The sequence below is a fragment of the Centroberyx gerrardi genome, chromosome 19, assembly GCF_048128805.1.
Source record: "Centroberyx gerrardi isolate f3 chromosome 19, fCenGer3.hap1.cur.20231027, whole genome shotgun sequence".
In the NCBI taxonomy this organism is placed as follows: domain Eukaryota; kingdom Metazoa; phylum Chordata; class Actinopteri; order Beryciformes; family Berycidae; genus Centroberyx; species Centroberyx gerrardi.
Window position 1 is genome coordinate 12,590,117 of NC_136015.1, and position 17,032 is coordinate 12,607,148.

Genomic DNA, 17,032 nt, shown 5'->3' on the forward strand with positions numbered 1-17,032 from the left:
GAGAGAGAGAGGGAGAGACAGAGGGAGAGAATCCACCCATCCATATTCTCCCCACCCCCCCACGCCCCAAGGCTTTGAGCAGCAGACTGCTGCAATGCTGATGGGCGAGCAAGAGGAGAGAGCAGAGGGGAGGGTTCAACTGATCAGCGATCAGTGGCGATCAGTCTGTGTATCGATCAGTGATCAGGAGCAGTGATTGGGTCCAGCCCCCCCACGCCCACCCCCATCCCCCCGTTTTCAGAGCAGCAGGACCTGTAGACAGAGGTGGCCCCCCCTGGCCCTCCACTGTCAGAGGATGATGCAGCAGCGGCATAGACGCTGGCCACCTCCGTGCACCGAAGGAGGGGGCGTCACCGGAGCAAAATAGGCGTGGACCTTGATCTCTGGGAGGTGGGCCTGTGAGGGGGGAGAGGGGTGTGAGTCAAAAAGGAGTTACACTGAAGAGCTGCACTGAACTGAAGAGCGTACAGGTAGCTGGAACAAACTTCCAGAAGATCTCAGAAGCGCCCCAACTTTGACCACTTTTAAAACTAGGCTCAAATCTTTTTTGTTCTGCACTGCCTATGCAACTTGACCTTTATTCTTTTTATGCATTTTAATTCTGTATCTATTCTCACTTCTAATACACTTTATTATCTCTTTTTTCTTTTTTTTAATCTAATTCTGTATTTCTTATCTAATGTCTTATATACCTTATGTAAAGCACTTTGAATTGCCTTTGTGTACGAAATGTGCTATATAAAAAACAACCATTCCATTTTTCCTCAACTCAAGTGTAATCTACATAATTTGTTGGGAGTAGAGTACAGCAGAGTAGACCTGAGCAGACAAGAGAGGTAAAAATTTCACTGAAGCTCCAAACCCTCAAAGGATCAGACCCTATGCGACCAAAAACAGCTCCTATAGCCCCATGAGGTCCACTGACCCGGATGCGCTTGATGCCGGCCCTGGTGACCTGCTGGCAGTCGTAGAGCTCGATGCGCTCCAGGCGATGGCAGCTCTTCAGGTGCTCCAGAGTCACGTCAGTGATCAGGGGGCAGTTGTCCAGCTCCACCACCGTGAGGCGCTCCTGGCCACAGGCGCTGCTGCTCAGAGCTCTGATGCCGTCGTCTGTGATCAGCTCGCAGTGGGACAGGGACTGGCCGGGGTACAGGAGACGAGGGTGAAGACATAGAGATACATGGACAAAAATACACAGGTACACAGAAAGGCAGAGGCGGGACTAGACACAAAACCAGAAATGCATATAGAAATGTTTACCAGCGCTTGCAGGCGAGGGCAGTGGATAGAGAGCTGAACCAGGGTGTTATCAGTCACCTGAGGAGAGTGGGAGGACAAGATTGATCAGCATATACTTTTCACAAGTCTGGAGACGGTGGAGTGGATCAGTCCACAGCTTCTGGATCCACATGTTCCATATTTGAGTCTAGGTTTGAATCCCACCAGAACTTTCTCTCCTGTGTCTCCCTCTTTGCTTTCTGTCTAAATAAATTAAATTACTGAGGTGAGAAGACTGCTCACTCTTCTTCTTCGTGGGAGTCATGTAATGTAAACGTCATGTAAACATTCACATCAGTCATATTCCTATACTCTAATTTAAACCCAGGCAATGGATCAAAGTCAAGGAAACCATCCACATCCACCAGATAGAATCCAGCAGATAAAACAAAGTTGTCGAGCATGATATTGCCAGTAAATAAGGAAACCACAGAGTCCTCTTACCAAAATACATTCTTCTAAGTCCATTTTTTCAAGCTCATGGCAATTCTGTGAAGAAAAAAAACATATAGTTAGACTATATGAAAACAAAGCACTCAATTAAACCAAACAAAAAGGTTCAAAGAAGAGAAAATGAGAGAAGAAAGAATAAGAGAGAAATGACACTCACCCTGGCCAGCACAGTGAACCCAGCATCCGTCACATGGGAGCATCGTGCAGCCTCTAGGATTCTGAGAATACACACACACACACACACACACTTGTGAAGGGCACATGGGGATATGGGACAGTGTAGGGGTGTGCAGATATAAACATTGCAGGGTGATTGTGGGTAAGTGTACTTAACAACAGTTAATCAAGGATCATCAGCCTGTAATAGGATATGGGGAGGGTTACTGAAGAGCACTGCAGGACTCAGCGGGGTGCATTTGGGGGTCACAGAGTCCAGACGGAGCCAAACATCAGACTATAAATAGAAGCTATTCACGCCTTAGGTTTGCAGGGTATTTTACAATTGTGCCGAACAAATTCAATACTGACTATTTTTTCCATTTTTTTGGATGTATACTATTTGAAATACATACATCTTATATACCAAAATGTAGGACTTTTTGTTCACAATTCATAACAATGTCTGACATTGGATTTTGGCATTTTTAAGTACTTGCAGAACCATGAATGCGCATGGGACTGTACAGAATCTGTACTTGCTTGATTCTAGTCCATTTTTGAAAATGATAGTAGTCAGAGCGCCTGGGGAGAATATGGGTAAATGTTGAGGCAAGCTGTTGATGTCAATGTGGATGATAGTGGGACAGGTGTGTGTTTGTGTGTGTGTAGATGTGTGATCTCACTTGAGTCGGGGACAGTTGAGTCCCAGTGCAGTGAGGGAGGCATCAGTGATGTTACTGCAGCCAGACACACAGAGGATCTGCAGCTTGTGGCAACCCCGACACAGGCTGACCAGGCCATCATCTGTTATTTGCTAAACACACACACACACATTACAGATTACTAAAACATATAGGCATATAGACACATCTTTCATGCATTACTCACTCTGTACTTTACTCACTCTATCAATCTCTCCCTCCCTTCCTCCCCACAACAAATTATTTACTTACCGTGCAAGACTGCATATTGATGGTGGTGAGTTCTGGGCAGTGTTTCTGCAGGTGTTTCAACGCTCCATCGTCCAACTGAATAAAAAAAAAAAATTAGAACAGAAATTAACAGTGGCTTGGGGCAAAAGTATTCTTGAAAGTTCATAAAATGCCTGCAAAATTATAAATAAGGGGGCAAAAAATGCCCCCCAATAATTGAGAGAGTTTTTGCAATTCATCCTGTTCACATTTTTTTCGATGAGTTGTCAAATTCAGGCATATATCTGACTACTGTGCCCCATGGGCCACGGTAGGTGATTCGTGGGATTCTTTCCATTGCTTTCTGGGCAAAAAAGAAGGAGCAGGTTTTGGTCAGAAAACAACTGAGCATGCAGCCTGAAGCAGTGGAAATGTTGGCACCTCACAGTAAGAAGTAGGAGAAAATGCCAGCGCCACACAAATCAGTCCCTCCAGGAAATTGCTATTTTGCAATCGCAATAATTAACGCAAATTCAAGAAATTCTCAGCAATATTTGCGAGAGCTTGCAGTTTTGCAAAATTGCCGCAACTTTTCCGCATGAAATGGCCAAATCAACAGACTGCTTGTGATTTGGACCAATTGTCGCATTTCATGTCGTGGCAACTTACGTCATCGCAGCGCGCATTCAGGTGGAAGATGAACAAAACTCACCTGCCAACAAAAATTACTGCCATAGACCGTGCAAAACAAAACGAGTGCTGCAAGAATCGAGGTGAGTGCAAAATTCAAGCTCTTGGAAGAGTTAATAGCTTAAACGGAGAGTGGGAGAGAATAGGGGGAGGCTGTGTGTGTGTGTGTGTGTATGTGTGTGAGAGTGTGTGTGTGTGAGAGAGAGAGAGAGAGAGAGAGAGAGAGAGAGAGAGAGAGAGAAAACATTTTTTTTCCTTTGCTTGCAATTTTTCCCAATTCCCACAATTTTACCGCAAAAAGAGCACATAAACCCCCACAAATTGTATCGCAATTTTTTAGAAAAGCCGCTGCAAAATCAAGCATTTTTGGCCGCAATAATCACAAAAAAACTCTGTGAAATCCTGGTGGGACTGACAAATCACTACATCAACAAAAAATAAAACAACCAATGTGGTAAAAAACAACAATCAAGGGGTGGAAGATGGACTGGTTGGGGACAGAGAGAGGAAAGCAGCACCATCCTCTTCTGTTAGGCCTGTTATGCCCCTAAAATTCAGATCAAGGAGGCAAAAAATGGCCTGGTGTGTGTGTGTGTGTGTGTGTGTGTGTGTGTGTGTGTGTGTGTGCACATGCATATTTCCATTACTGTACCTGTGTGCAGCCTCTGAGGAACAGTGCTCGTAAACCAGTGCAGCCTCTAGCCAGAGCCTCAATGCCGTCACGCGTGATCTGGTCACACCATGACAGGTTCAACATCTCCAGCATTCGGCAGCCATCACTGATCACACATGCGCACAGTCGCACACACAAATACACACACAGACACGCACACACACACACACACACACACACACATTACACATACAGACAATGAAGAAAGGATGTGCGGACCAAATAGAAATATCTTGTCTTATATTCCACTTGAGTAAATGGACCATCTTCTCAAAGTTCACTGTAGAATAGAGTTTAGAATGGAATGTGTGTGTGTGTGTGTGTGTGTGTGTGTGTTTGCATGTGTGTGTGTGTGAGAGAGAGAGAGAGTGTGTATGTGATCTTATGCATATGCAGTAGTTCTGAGGAGGGGCTTTATGGAGAAGTGACAACAGTTTGGACAGTGAAAAGGGCCATTTTAGGGCTCTGGTTATGGGTTATGGGTTAGGGCTCACGACCCAGGGCTAGTTGCTAGGGGCAACGGCCAAGGCAAGTGTGCGTGTGTTACCTGAGGGCCTTGAGGGAGTGGTTGCTGACGGACACACAGGAGGTGAGATCCAGGTGTTTGAGTTTGGAGCAGAATTTGCTGAGGCTGAGGCAGGTGCTGTCTGTGATCTTGGTGCAGCCATTCAGATTCAACACCTCAATGTTTCTGCAGTTCTGAGCAAACGTCCTGGCAAACAGAGTCGAATAGGAGGGAGGGAGAGAGGGAGTCACTCCAGTGTCGCTTCATCGAATAAATAAGAAGTCAGATGCTGGGAGTTGCTCAGGAGCCAATTAACAGAATCGTTACAGAGTCATCTACAAGCCCTCGGGAGTTTCTCGCACAGCTATTGCAAATTTCATTTTTAAATGTTGCTGTTATATGAAAACCTCACTCTCCAAAAAAACCTTACTGTCAGATTGCATTTTTTTTTTAATCAGTGGCTTATAAAGGGCGATGTAAACCTTGAAGTGAAAGCATGTAAATCAACAGATCTGGAGGTACAACAATGGTTTCATGTGAGAGCAGCATTGCCTTTGTTCTTTTCTTTTTTTGTACACACTAAAGTGAGACTAAATGAAATCAAATTGAAACAAAAAAGAGCTTCTAGCATAAAGTCCCTGTGGGGTCAAGTAGCATATGCAGCTGAAGTTGACTTTAAACACTGAATCACTGAGGAGAAAAACATGGAGTAACCAAACTGACAACAGAGTGACTTCTGAGAAAAGTTAAAGCAGAACCACACTTGTTACATCAGTGTGCGCCAGAGAGACAAATAGGGCCTCACTTCATGGATGCGTCTCCTACACTCAGACAGCCCCTCAGGCTCAGCTGCCTCAGGAAGCCTCCACAACGCTTGGAGATGTTCTCCACCACCCGCCCCTGAGAGACAGAGGGACAGAGAGAGAGAGAGAGAGAGAGAGAGAGAGAGAGAGAGAGAGACAGAGAGAGACAGAAAGACAGAGAGAAAGAGACAGAGATAGAGAGAGAGAGATCAATAGATAGAAAGAGAGAGAGAGAGAGAGAGAGACAGACAGACAGAGATAGAGAGAGACAGAGATAGATAGAGAGAGAGAGAGAGAGAGAGAGAGACAGACAGACAGAGAGAGACAGAGATAGAGAGAGAGAGAGAGGGGGAGAGTATATTAAGTACATTAATCAGTTATATTATGAACAGACATGGAGAATAAAATCACTACACCACACTCGTAAAGGAAACTACATCTATGTTTAAAAATTAAGTTTGAGGCTCCCCTCCTCATCCACCTCACACAGCACCCCGCTGATCCCCCACACACAGACAAACTGAGCTACATTTTGCACCAGCTTATAGTACAGAAACACCACCTAAAGCCTTTCCACTACCAGCCGCAGCATCCGTGGCGCAATTGTGTCTAAAACATTGGGGGGGAACCAACTGAAGGTCGGGGGTCTGTGGGCCCTCTCCCAGAAAAAGTTACTAATATTAAATGCATTTCCTGCAATTCTACAGACTTTGGCATCACTGTTGAGCTTTCTTGAATACAGTAAAAGACAGACTAAATCACCTTCACCAAAAAGGAAAATGCTAAGTGACAAACTATTGATATATGTAGGCCTAAGTTTTGAACACAATTAAAACAGTTTTTTAATACCATCCTTTTCTCTATTAGTTATATATTTTTTCTTTTACAGTGTAATGTGTCAACTTGGAAAAAGGGTAACTACATTATGTTAACAATGGAGTAAAGATCAACACAACCAACTATCCTACATGAAACGTGCATGACTGCACACATTACATTCTCTTGTTTAAAGACCACTAGCATTGTATTGTGGATCTGTAATGCTCCATTAACTTACATTTTCACATCTACCAAGTCACATGAGAGCAAGCTAATGTAAAAGCACATTACACTATAATCCAGAAGATAATTAATGAGGACTTGAGACTGATAAAATTCAAATTATTCAACAGAGTTTATTATTCCCACCCCACCCCACAGGTACCATAACATTGTAGTGTGTGTGTGTGTGTGTGTGTGTGTGTGTGTGTATGTGTTAAATGTTATTGAAGTGATGCATCTATTCAAACAGCAGTCACCATTAGTGTGTGGCTACAGGTGTTTATGGTACAGCAGAGCTGTTTTTAAGTCTTTTGGTGCAAGTCCAAGTCAAGCCTCAAGTCACTTGAGACAAGTCTCAAGTCAAGTCACAAGTCTTTCAGGTCTGTGAATGTTGACCATGCCCATTACAATGACATGGGACCAGTTCTTGTGTTTTTAAAGTTTTCCTTTCAAAGCTTTTTTTATTCTATTCTTTGTCTTTGCTGTGTACCTGGCTAGCACATGAAATTAGACAGTGGATAACACCATGATAGCAGTGATCCCATGTAGAGAGATGGAGTGAGCGGATTTTTCCAGCTAGTCAAAATGCTAATTTAAGATATCTTTTTTTACATTATGACTAGTCAAAATGCTAATTTAAGATATCTCTAATTACATTATGACCAACCAAAATGCTAATTTAAGATATCTTTTATTACATTATGACTAGTCAAAATGCTAATTTAAGATAGCTCTCATTACATTATAACTAGTCAAAATTCTAATTTAAGATATAATTTATTACATTCAAGTCAAAATGCTAGAGGTATCAAACACAAGGCAGAGTCCAGTTTGGGATGAGGTTGGGATATGATTGGCATGCTTGGTGATTGATGACATATGTGGTTTCAATAGTGAATGTCCCGTATCACAAACAAACTGAATGAATGATGAAAACTACAAGAGTACGGAGAATATCACCGGTAGATCCTGGACCTTCGTTTGAATGGTGAGCGATTCAGGCTTATTTCAGGCTTTCATGCTATGTGACATGCAGTACGCTTGCGGCATTCCAAAAAGTTGAGATATTTTTATCTCAGGACGCCATGGTCGCGCCTGAAAAAAAAGATGCCTCGCAACGCGTGTGCACCGCGACCGCGCCGCTCTCGCTTTTCAGCACGTCTACAGCGCGCCCACATTGAAAATAATGGATTTTCAATGTGTGTGCAATTTTATTGGGGGGGACAATTTTGTCTCCTTGATGATTATGTTCCCTGCCTCAACTGACCCTGTCCCCAGCCTCTTATTTTTCCTAGTTTTCCAAGTGGCTAATTTAGCCTGCCCAAAAATGAAGTTAAGCAGGCATACCTTCATCCTCTCTGCAAACTTGTATCTGGGCCTACCTATGTACAACTCCCTGGAAAAGTCTTTACCCAGCCTCGTGCACCAGCCCTGCAGTGTCCTCAACAAACCCCCCAGCCTATCACAGGTCAGAAACAAGAGCTCCACTGTCTCTACCGCCCCACAGAACTGACAGCCCTCCCCCCTAGTTGGATCGAGAAAGAGAGAGAGATTTATTTCCTTGGTATAGCTGTGATAGTTGTATTGTTTGATTTCTACTCTTTGTTGTGTTACATTTGCTCTGTTTTCTGTTAATGTACAAGTAATGTACACCTTGTCATGCTTTGGCAACACAAATGTTAATTTTGTCATGCCAATAAAGCTGAATTGAGAGAGAGGGAGAGAGAGGGAGAGAGAGAGAGAGAGAGAGAGAGAGAGAGAGAGAGAGAGAGAGAGAGAGAGAGAAAGAGAGAGAGAGCCAGAGCCTAATATGACCTGGGCTACTCAGAGGACAGAGGATCAGCTGTGACGTCACAGACAGTCAGTACCAAAGCCTACTGACCCAGCACTAAGCCCTGGGCAATGGGCTTGATAATGCTACTCAACGAACACACACATTCACGTGCATGCTAGCGCACACACAAATACATTCTCTCTCTCTCTCTCTCTCTCTCTCTCACACACACACACACACACACCCCTCACCTCTATGTCTGTCTGAAAGTTGAACAAGTCGATCTTCTGCCAGTTACTGCCATCTAGGGCCAGAACATTCCACGCCTGAGAGAGAGAGAGAGAGAGAGACAGAGAGTGGGAGAGACAGGTTGTGGAAAGAGACAGACAAGTGGGTCAGACAGAAGTGGGGAAAGGTGGGTGGTGACAGCATTATCATATGTGGTAGAAATTAAAAGGACACATTGGACCACCCTCCACTGTATGACTCTCTATGGGTTTTGCTCAGTGGCGCAGTACACATAAAATATGCCCACTTCTTGTTTTTCTTTGTTCACAGATCTGCTGCAGTAGCTGCTGTTGTCACTTCTTGAGCAGCCACAATAATGATTTGGGAAGTACACACAGTACCTTCGTGAAGCTCAACAGACAAGAAACAATCTAGCCTAAAATTAAAAACAGTCTAGAATTTTCTAGGCATGCATAAATCATAGGAAAAAAAGAAAAGCTCTACTTTGTGACAATATGTGTAACTGCGGTGCTTTGTCTCAGGAAGTCACAGGTAGCAAAGGAAAAGTGACCTTTTCCCTATAGGAATACATTGGAGCTCTTGTAAGAGCAGCAGCCGCTACAGTTCTGCATTCAGAGGCCACTTGCCAAGCCCTTGTTATTATTCACAGATAGCTCATTCATAAATGGCTAACAGCTGCAGTGCACTCTGGCAGAGCAGTGGTCCACTTACATATATTCAACCAGTGGATGGCGCTATATTATACACATTTACACAGATTTCAAAATGGTGAATTGGTTTCCACCATGCCTTAGAGTTTAGATTTACATCAACCCAGTGTTCGTCTAAAACAGAGATTGCACTAGTGGTGGTGTAAAGCAGGTGGTGCTTACCTTGGATACTTGGGCACACCTACACAGTGTAACCACGTCTAGATAAGAGAATATTCTAGAAAGAGACAGAGAGAGAGATCATGAGTTTGTCTCAGTTCACTGATCACTCCCAGAAAAAGAGATCCAACATGAATATGCATAGCAGCCTATTCAACTTTATCCCATACTACTTGAATTATTTTATGTGTCCTTTGTGTGATGTAGCAATGATGCATCTGCTTGTGTGTCTCTATGGGTTTTGCATATAGAAAACAGAATTGTCTATATTGGGTTGATTGCAGGAGAGCCCCACAGACAGAGAGAAGTGTTTGAGCCGTGGGCCAGTCAGCCACAAAGGGCTGCATGCAGCAGGCTACTGGGTCAGCTCAATCCATTAATCTGCCAATGAGTAATCTCTGGCACTCAGACAGGCAAGGCCACAGACAGACCGGGACAGACAAACATACACATACACACACACAAACATATACAGGAGAACACACATGAACACACATATACGAAAACAAACAGGCATACCTCTTATCAGGCCCCTACGATAAAATGGCCATTCACTGCTCATTAAAGGGGCATTCTATAGAAAATGTTGTACAGAGAATTGTCATGGTGCCAAAGCTTCCAGTGCAGCTGGGGTTCTGAACTGGAATGTCCTTTTAACCCTAGGAAACAGGAGCTGGCCATTGTTCCCTTCATATAGACTCAGACAAAGGCTGTGTGTGTGTTTATGCGTTAGGCCGGGGCATGTTGGGACATGTTCAATCTATACCAGAGTCCTGTGTCAGGGAGCACATGCATACAATCGACAAAGCAATGCAAAGACACCCATGTACACATGTACACACACACACACACACACACACACATATACACACACGTGAGCACGCACAGTTCTTACATTGATTGGAGGCCACCAGAGAAGCTGACCAATCAGGTGGGCGCTCATCGATCTCCTCTCTGATAACTGGTTAATGACTGTGACGCTGGTCATTGATTGACTGTCTGCTTTAATCAAACACACTCTGTGCTCCATTATGTGTGAGAGAGGCCTTCAACCAACCACAGAACCCTTCTGTCTGACATACACACAGGGACCCAATCAGTCAAGTTGATTTTGATGAGTCCTGTTAGCCCATTTGACATTTGATAGAGTGCACTCAAAACTACAAGCATAATGGTTGAGAACAGCCCTCACTCTTTAGATGACTCAGGCTCTGATGAAGAAAGTCTTTCAGATAGGCTGTAGCTCTATCACTAAGCTAAGACAAGGGCTTTTTCATAACAGTAGAGAGAGAGACAGGAAAGATGGGAGAGAGAAGGGGGATGAGGGCCAAATTCAGACGTAAGTTGGGTTTTTTTTCACTTCGCTCACTGAAGCAAGCCTTAATGCTGGTTCTGGACAGAATAAAGAATAAGTTGATAGCCTTTGATTGTTCCCTCAAATCCTGTCTGTGTAGGCCTACTTTTGTTTTTCTGACATGGTACATAATGGAATTTTAATGGCGTATAATCCCATTTGTTGACAGAATGTACACCTGGCCCTTCAAGCATGGCTAGATAAGACAGAGTCAAGCCTTCACCATGGGTCTGGCACTGGTTGCTATAGTAACTGTAGTCAGACATGAGTTTGGGTGGTGGGGAGGGTGCTGAGTCAGCGCTTCTCGGTAAGGGGACCCTGAACAACTCTGAAACCTCTCCGAGGCTTGTCTGTCAGACAAGACTCTATATCATGACACAGTTTTCACAGTTTATATCCATGCTGCACTGGCCTAGATAACACCTGTTTACATTGCACTGACTGGACTACAGACCAGTGCAAAAACAAGAGGCGCTTGAGCTGCCTCATGTCTCACTACAATCACCATGATGTATTAAACACAACCATGCTAATGAGGTCATTAATTAAGCCAATTCATACATTAATTAGCACATATGTCGACATACTGTCTTCACATAACACGTGGGTGGTATTAATATGAACTCTGTATCTTAAACCATGAAGGAGTTATAGTAGTTTCAAGAAAATCAGTTTTTGTTTAATATGTAAATTAATGCAGCAAGGTGCTCCAAAATCTAATCAGATCATCTACTCTATGAAGGGAACCTGGTGGTGTAAGTGTCAAGTTTCTATCATACATATTGTTCTTGACATATTGCGTTCACGAGACAGACAGGCAGACAGTCTACGTACCATGGCGGTGGGACATAATAAATGAAAAATATAAAAAGACTACTTCAGGTCAGCCCACATTCAGCGGTGTGAAACCACCATTTAGTGCCAGCACATTATCTGGCTTGTGTAGGAAATCACAGTGAGCCTTCATCATGGATGGTGTTGTGTAAGTGTCTCAACATGATACATGTGACACTAGGTCATGTGTTGTAGTTTCCAAGTGTGTGCGTGTATGTGTGTGTGTGTGTCTTTCTGTCCACCAGTGAAAGTGTGCTGGTGATAATGGGTGTACTGGTAGTCTCTGTAGAGCACAGCTGGAGCAGCAGGAGAGCACAGCACTGCGGAATTCCCCACCAGCTAAGACAGGCTATTTATAGCACACACACACACAGGCATACAGTTTGCATAGGGCCATGAGTGTATCATCACACACGTACACACAAACCCACACGTGCAGACACACACACACACACACACACACATACACACACACACACACACACACACAGTGCTCAAGTGCAGAAAACAACAGTGGCATTAGGTGTCCACAGAAGTACAGGCAGGTGCATCCCTTTCAAGACCACATGCAAACACACACACACACAACACACACACAACATATAAATCCGCACGTCTCAAAGATGGGCATGTGTGTGTGTATGGCCAGATTTGTGGGACAAGCACAGCTGCTGCGGGACGAAATATTGGTCTGTAGGTCACACAGTTATCAGAATCTCATTTCAGACTAGTGACGAGACGAACATACACCTACAACTACACACACACACCTACACACACACACACACACATAACCATTCAAGGCTACCTCCGCTAATGAGTAACCCTGACCTAAACCCCCTGCCCCAGGGTGTGGTGTGGTATTTTGTGTTGTGTGTGTTTATGTACATCCAATGTGTGTGTGTGTGTGTGTGTGGAGGGGGGAGGTTCCATGCTATTAATCTTACCTAAGCAGAAGCTCTTTGGGGAGCTTCTTGTTAATGGGGGCTTCATCGCTGTTCGAGAACACCTGCCGAGACACAAGAAAAACAATAACATTGGCGTATGATTATGTGCGTGTGTGTGGTGGTCAAGAGAAATGAGACGGAAACAAGACATAAGCTGTCACCATGGTAACAGGCATCCAAACATACAAGAACACAGAGCATCATTATCATTGTCATTACCAGCACTACCATCATACTTACACCAGGCAAATACAGGGCTACACCAGGCTTGGGGACGATTTAGTTTCAACTCAAATGTAAAAGTGAGATTGCCATTTATTGGTTAATGAAACGGCACTCATTTTTGGATTTGACTGAAAATACACTTGAATGAATCGATTGAAGTGAAAGTGAGTTGACCCTAGTACTACTCCATAAGCTAGTGAGAAGTAAGCTATTACTTACTCAAGCTATTCTAATAAACAAGCCACAGTTACATTTGGCTTTCCCATTTCCCCTCCTTACAAGCTTATAATTCTGTTAGCCTGGTCAGCTTGCTGGCATACTTATCTCAATTAGTCTACTCGTTGGATGTCTGGCCATCTGCTGAGTGGGAAACACACACGCATGTACACACACACAAACACACACACACACACACACATACACACTCTAGCAGGTAATTCAAGTCAGGCCTCTCTGTGTGAAGAACAGAGGCAGAACATTCTAGATCAGGTGGGCTGTATTCATCCATGAATTTAAATTACGGCATACACCCACATTCGCTGTGCCTCTGCGAGACACACATCTTGCCAGTGATACACTTGTATCCTCAAAGGCTCAGAAACTCTATCTAATGAGGGGACTCCCTGCTGTTTCACACGCAAACACACACACGCGCGCACACACACAAATGTAACAGAAATCGGGGAGTGAGGAAAAGCATAGAGAGACCAAAGGTTGATTTTGGAATGTCTGAGCTGCAGCTAGCTCCATGACACACACAACCTCCTGAAAACAGAGCAATAAAGAGACAGAGAGAAGAGGGGAGAAAGAGGGAGGGGGAGTGGTAGGGAGTAGGGAGAAGTAGGGAGGGAGTAGGGAGAAGTAACAGACAGAGGAAAACAAAGGGATGGGAGAAAAAGGGGTATTACTGTCAGGGAATAGAGGGAGGACATATACAGGAGAGAAAAGAGTGAGAAGGGAGAGAGGTGAAGAGGGAGGGAGGGAGGAACTGAACGCCATAAGAGAGGAAGTGGGGTCAAGAAGAGAGAAGAGAGGGGCAGTAGGGAGGTGGCCCGGCAAAACATTAACCAAAGCTGGTTTGAATTTTAACATCGATGCTCAGGTAACACCACAGCAGGTGAAATGGTTTGAAACACAGGTCTAGACCTACTGATTAACTCTGTCCACTATTTGGCCCTGAATAGTTTCATTACTAAAACCTTTTCCATCGTCAGCCCCCGCTGAAGATAACCCTGATAATAACTTTGAATAACACATTTTCATAATCTACCCGTGAGGGTTGGGGTCAATTCCCTTTCGTATATCAAATCTATGTAGAAATGTTTGAGAATAAAGTCTTTATCGTTATCAAATGACTTTCAGTTTCAATTTGCAATCTGAATTGAGCGATGGGGAAGTAAACTGACCCTAATCCTGCTATATGTGGTTCAGCTGATTGAATGTTAGGAAGGGGACTTGGCCTCTCCAGGGACTAGATTGACTAGATTGACTAGAGATGGTGTTCCAAACTTAGGACTTCATTCCAAACCACCTCTGCAACACATCACTCACCTTTGACCTCTCCTTCTACATACACGTGCTTACACACAATTTGGCACCATCCAATCTAGATAGGTTGGGATCGAGCCCGGTGATCTCTATGCATGATGGCAACCACTTTGTACTGGTCTCCTTCCAGCCCAGTAACACTATCAAATGTAGTGTAAAGCCTTTTCTTGTTGTGGCTTCAGTTTGCCAACTGTACCAGACAAAACCTTCCCTGTTTGAATAGTCTGGTACTAGAGAGACTACTTACATCCCTCAAAAGTGTAGGTGTTATTTGATAGTGTTGGTGAGTTAACTAATAACACTGACACGATTTCAGCTACATTTCAGTGGAGTGGAAGTGGAACAGCTGAGCAACACAAAGACATTAGCATTGTGCATACAGCCTATTCTCTTGCACCCTACCTCAATGTTGTATAACCCTAACCCCATGGAAGAAGTTGTGGCATGACCGCAATATTTGGCGTGTCATATCTCAGCCATGGCTGCTGTATAATGAAAGCAAGGTTCAAAGCCATCTCTGGTACGCATTCCTCATTAATGGTTGTCACCTCAGCGTCCTGATGCCCTGGGTCCCTGTGCCAGCAGGGCAGCATTCCCGAGCAGGGAGTTCCTCTCTGCAATCATACTCCTATTCCTAGAAGGCCTACTGAGGCCTTGAATGAAAAGAAAATCTGTTTTTTGGACCTGCATGACTCATGTCTGGTTGTTTTTCCACATTAACGCAACTATGAAATAATTAGATATGCACCATGTAACATTAACAATCATATTTTCTGTTTTATGAATCTATGTGCTGGCCTGCAATACAGCATCTACAAGAAGCTTGTGTAATGTGTTCATACTAAAGCATCATCTCAGGCTATTTGTCCATCTTCTCGAGTACAGTCTACTCTACCACCTCCTCCTCTCTCGCTCACTCCACTCACTCTCTCCATTCTCTCTCTTTCTCCCTCTGACACACATACTCCAGGTTGTTTCCCACCATACGCTGGTTTCCATCCTGTTTCTAAGAGGCTTATGGAGCTCTGTTGGGAAATCCACTGATATGGCAACACACATCAGCACCACTACCACCTTCTGTTCTCACTCACTGTTCACACTGCTGACAAGCATCCAGTGGCTGAACACCTGACAGAGTAAGTCAAGTGCCATCAAGTCAAACCCTGAAGAATCTCAACAATGTGTTTACTATATTTCAGATAAATAACACACACAGCTTGGGGAGCCTACAACCAGTTGTACAGGAGGTACAACTGGTACAACTGAGGTTTGGTTAGCATACTAAGAAAATGTCAACACAGCCAAGCATGAAAATTATCATACCACAGGTATTATGCATGAATTGCGGGTCATGATCTAAGTTCCACTTCAAAGCATTCTCTAAAATTGTATGCACTTTGGAGCTAACATGTATGGGTGTGTGTGTACCAATCCTCTGCATCAATATCCATATTGTGTCACAGCAAGAGGGAAAGGTTATGGGAGAAAAAATATAAATGATAGCACTTAAGTAACAGACATAACATGGGAACATGGGACTCAAAAGGAGCATCTGTAGCACATGACAGTGACTGCTAGAGAAAGAAAGGCACCCAAACCGCCTGTGAAACACTGTTACACAATGTTATTGGCCAAATCCAAAGGTTGACTAATTAAATGCTGCTACACCGCCTGTATTTACACTATTACTTGTCACGTCTGCAGCCCAGTCCCCTCCTGAAAGCCAGTCACCTCAGGCTACAGTACCAGCCCCGGCCCTAACAGACTATCCCCAGCCACAGCCCTCTTGTCCCGCAGTCCTGAGCTCCATGTTGTCGCTGTCAGCTGGTGCGGCTGGACAATAACAGGATTTCGGATTACCCTTGACCAACAAAAAGCCTCGGCTCCCTCCCGCATGTAAAATTAGACCAGTGCACGGTCGAACACACATACACACACACACACATACACAGACACATTTTCACACACGCATACACACACACACATATATATAGCTTATATATACGAGCCCACGACTCCCACGTCTACTAGAAACAAACAGTTGAACCGTTGGTGGTCAACTCCCTCTATCATACCTCGAACCGGCCCTTGGTGATGCCGTTCATGTCTGCGGCGGCACGTCGCTGTTAACCGCACAGACACCAGTCTAGGGCGAGAGAGAGCTGTTTGACGAATGCCGTATTGTTTTTGTCGCCGTTTTCGGTCGGTCGGAGTAGGAGCCGAGCTGGAGCTGGGTCCTCTCACCCCCCCAGCCGTCGGCGAGGCTCCTGTCTCCGGGTCAGCGGCGAGGGTAGTGTCGGTCCGGGGCGGCCTGGGGTAACGGTCGTTGTCTCGGAGACCAACGGCTCTCCAGCCCGTCTCATCACAGAGCTACCAAAATAACAATAATAACATGGACGGTCTGTCAAGTGACTTCACTTCCGCCTCTCCCTTCATCGCTCCAGCGCAAGTCAACTGGACCCAAATCCCCCAACTCGGCTAAAAAGACATGGTAAACGCGAAAATAACTCCCGCTTTCGTTTATCGTAGCATATATTAATCACCAAATGTCCATGTGGCGACTGACATTATTGTTTTCCGCCGTGTTTTCCTTTTACTTGCGAGGAAGGGGAGGGCTTACGTGACGTCATTGCTGCGGGAAAAGCACGCGTGGTCGATTTGTTTTGATTGTGGGGTCTTGCAGAGATTTTGAAAATGACCAACAAAGCCTTTCAGAGTG

General features: G+C 44.4%; 1 protein-coding gene across 1 annotated transcript; it reads right to left on the reverse strand.

Moving 5' to 3' along the window:
- Nucleotides 1-236: 236 nt before the first annotated feature.
- Nucleotides 237-16,770, reverse strand: fbxl2 (F-box and leucine-rich repeat protein 2). Its single transcript, XM_071904627.2, has 14 exons — nucleotides 16,389-16,770; nucleotides 12,541-12,602; nucleotides 9,409-9,463; nucleotides 8,539-8,613; nucleotides 5,475-5,569; nucleotides 4,712-4,876; nucleotides 4,144-4,270; nucleotides 2,844-2,918; nucleotides 2,574-2,704; nucleotides 1,889-1,949; nucleotides 1,723-1,767; nucleotides 1,261-1,317; nucleotides 926-1,138; nucleotides 237-396 (listed from the first exon to the last, which is right to left on the reverse strand). Exons 1-14 carry the CDS (start codon nucleotides 16,416-16,418, stop codon nucleotides 289-291), a joined length of 1,299 nt encoding a protein of 432 aa, XP_071760728.1. The 5' UTR covers nucleotides 16,419-16,770; the 3' UTR covers nucleotides 237-288.
- Between the last annotated feature and the right edge of the window lie 262 nt (nucleotides 16,771-17,032).

What these genes read in the sequence shown, in the direction of transcription:
- fbxl2 (XM_071904627.2), bottom strand. Translation starts at nt 16,418, where the DNA reads ATGAACGGCATCACCAAGGGCCGGTTCGAG. An exon ending in ACTTAGAAGAATGTATTTTG is followed by an intron (nt 1,318 to 1,722) that starts GTAAGAGGACTC and finishes CACTCTCCTCAG; the next exon opens with GTGACTGATAACACCCTGGT. An exon ending in GCCCTCGCCTGCAAGCGCTG is followed by an intron (nt 1,139 to 1,260) that starts GTAAACATTTCT and finishes TACCCCGGCCAG; the next exon opens with TCCCTGTCCCACTGCGAGCT.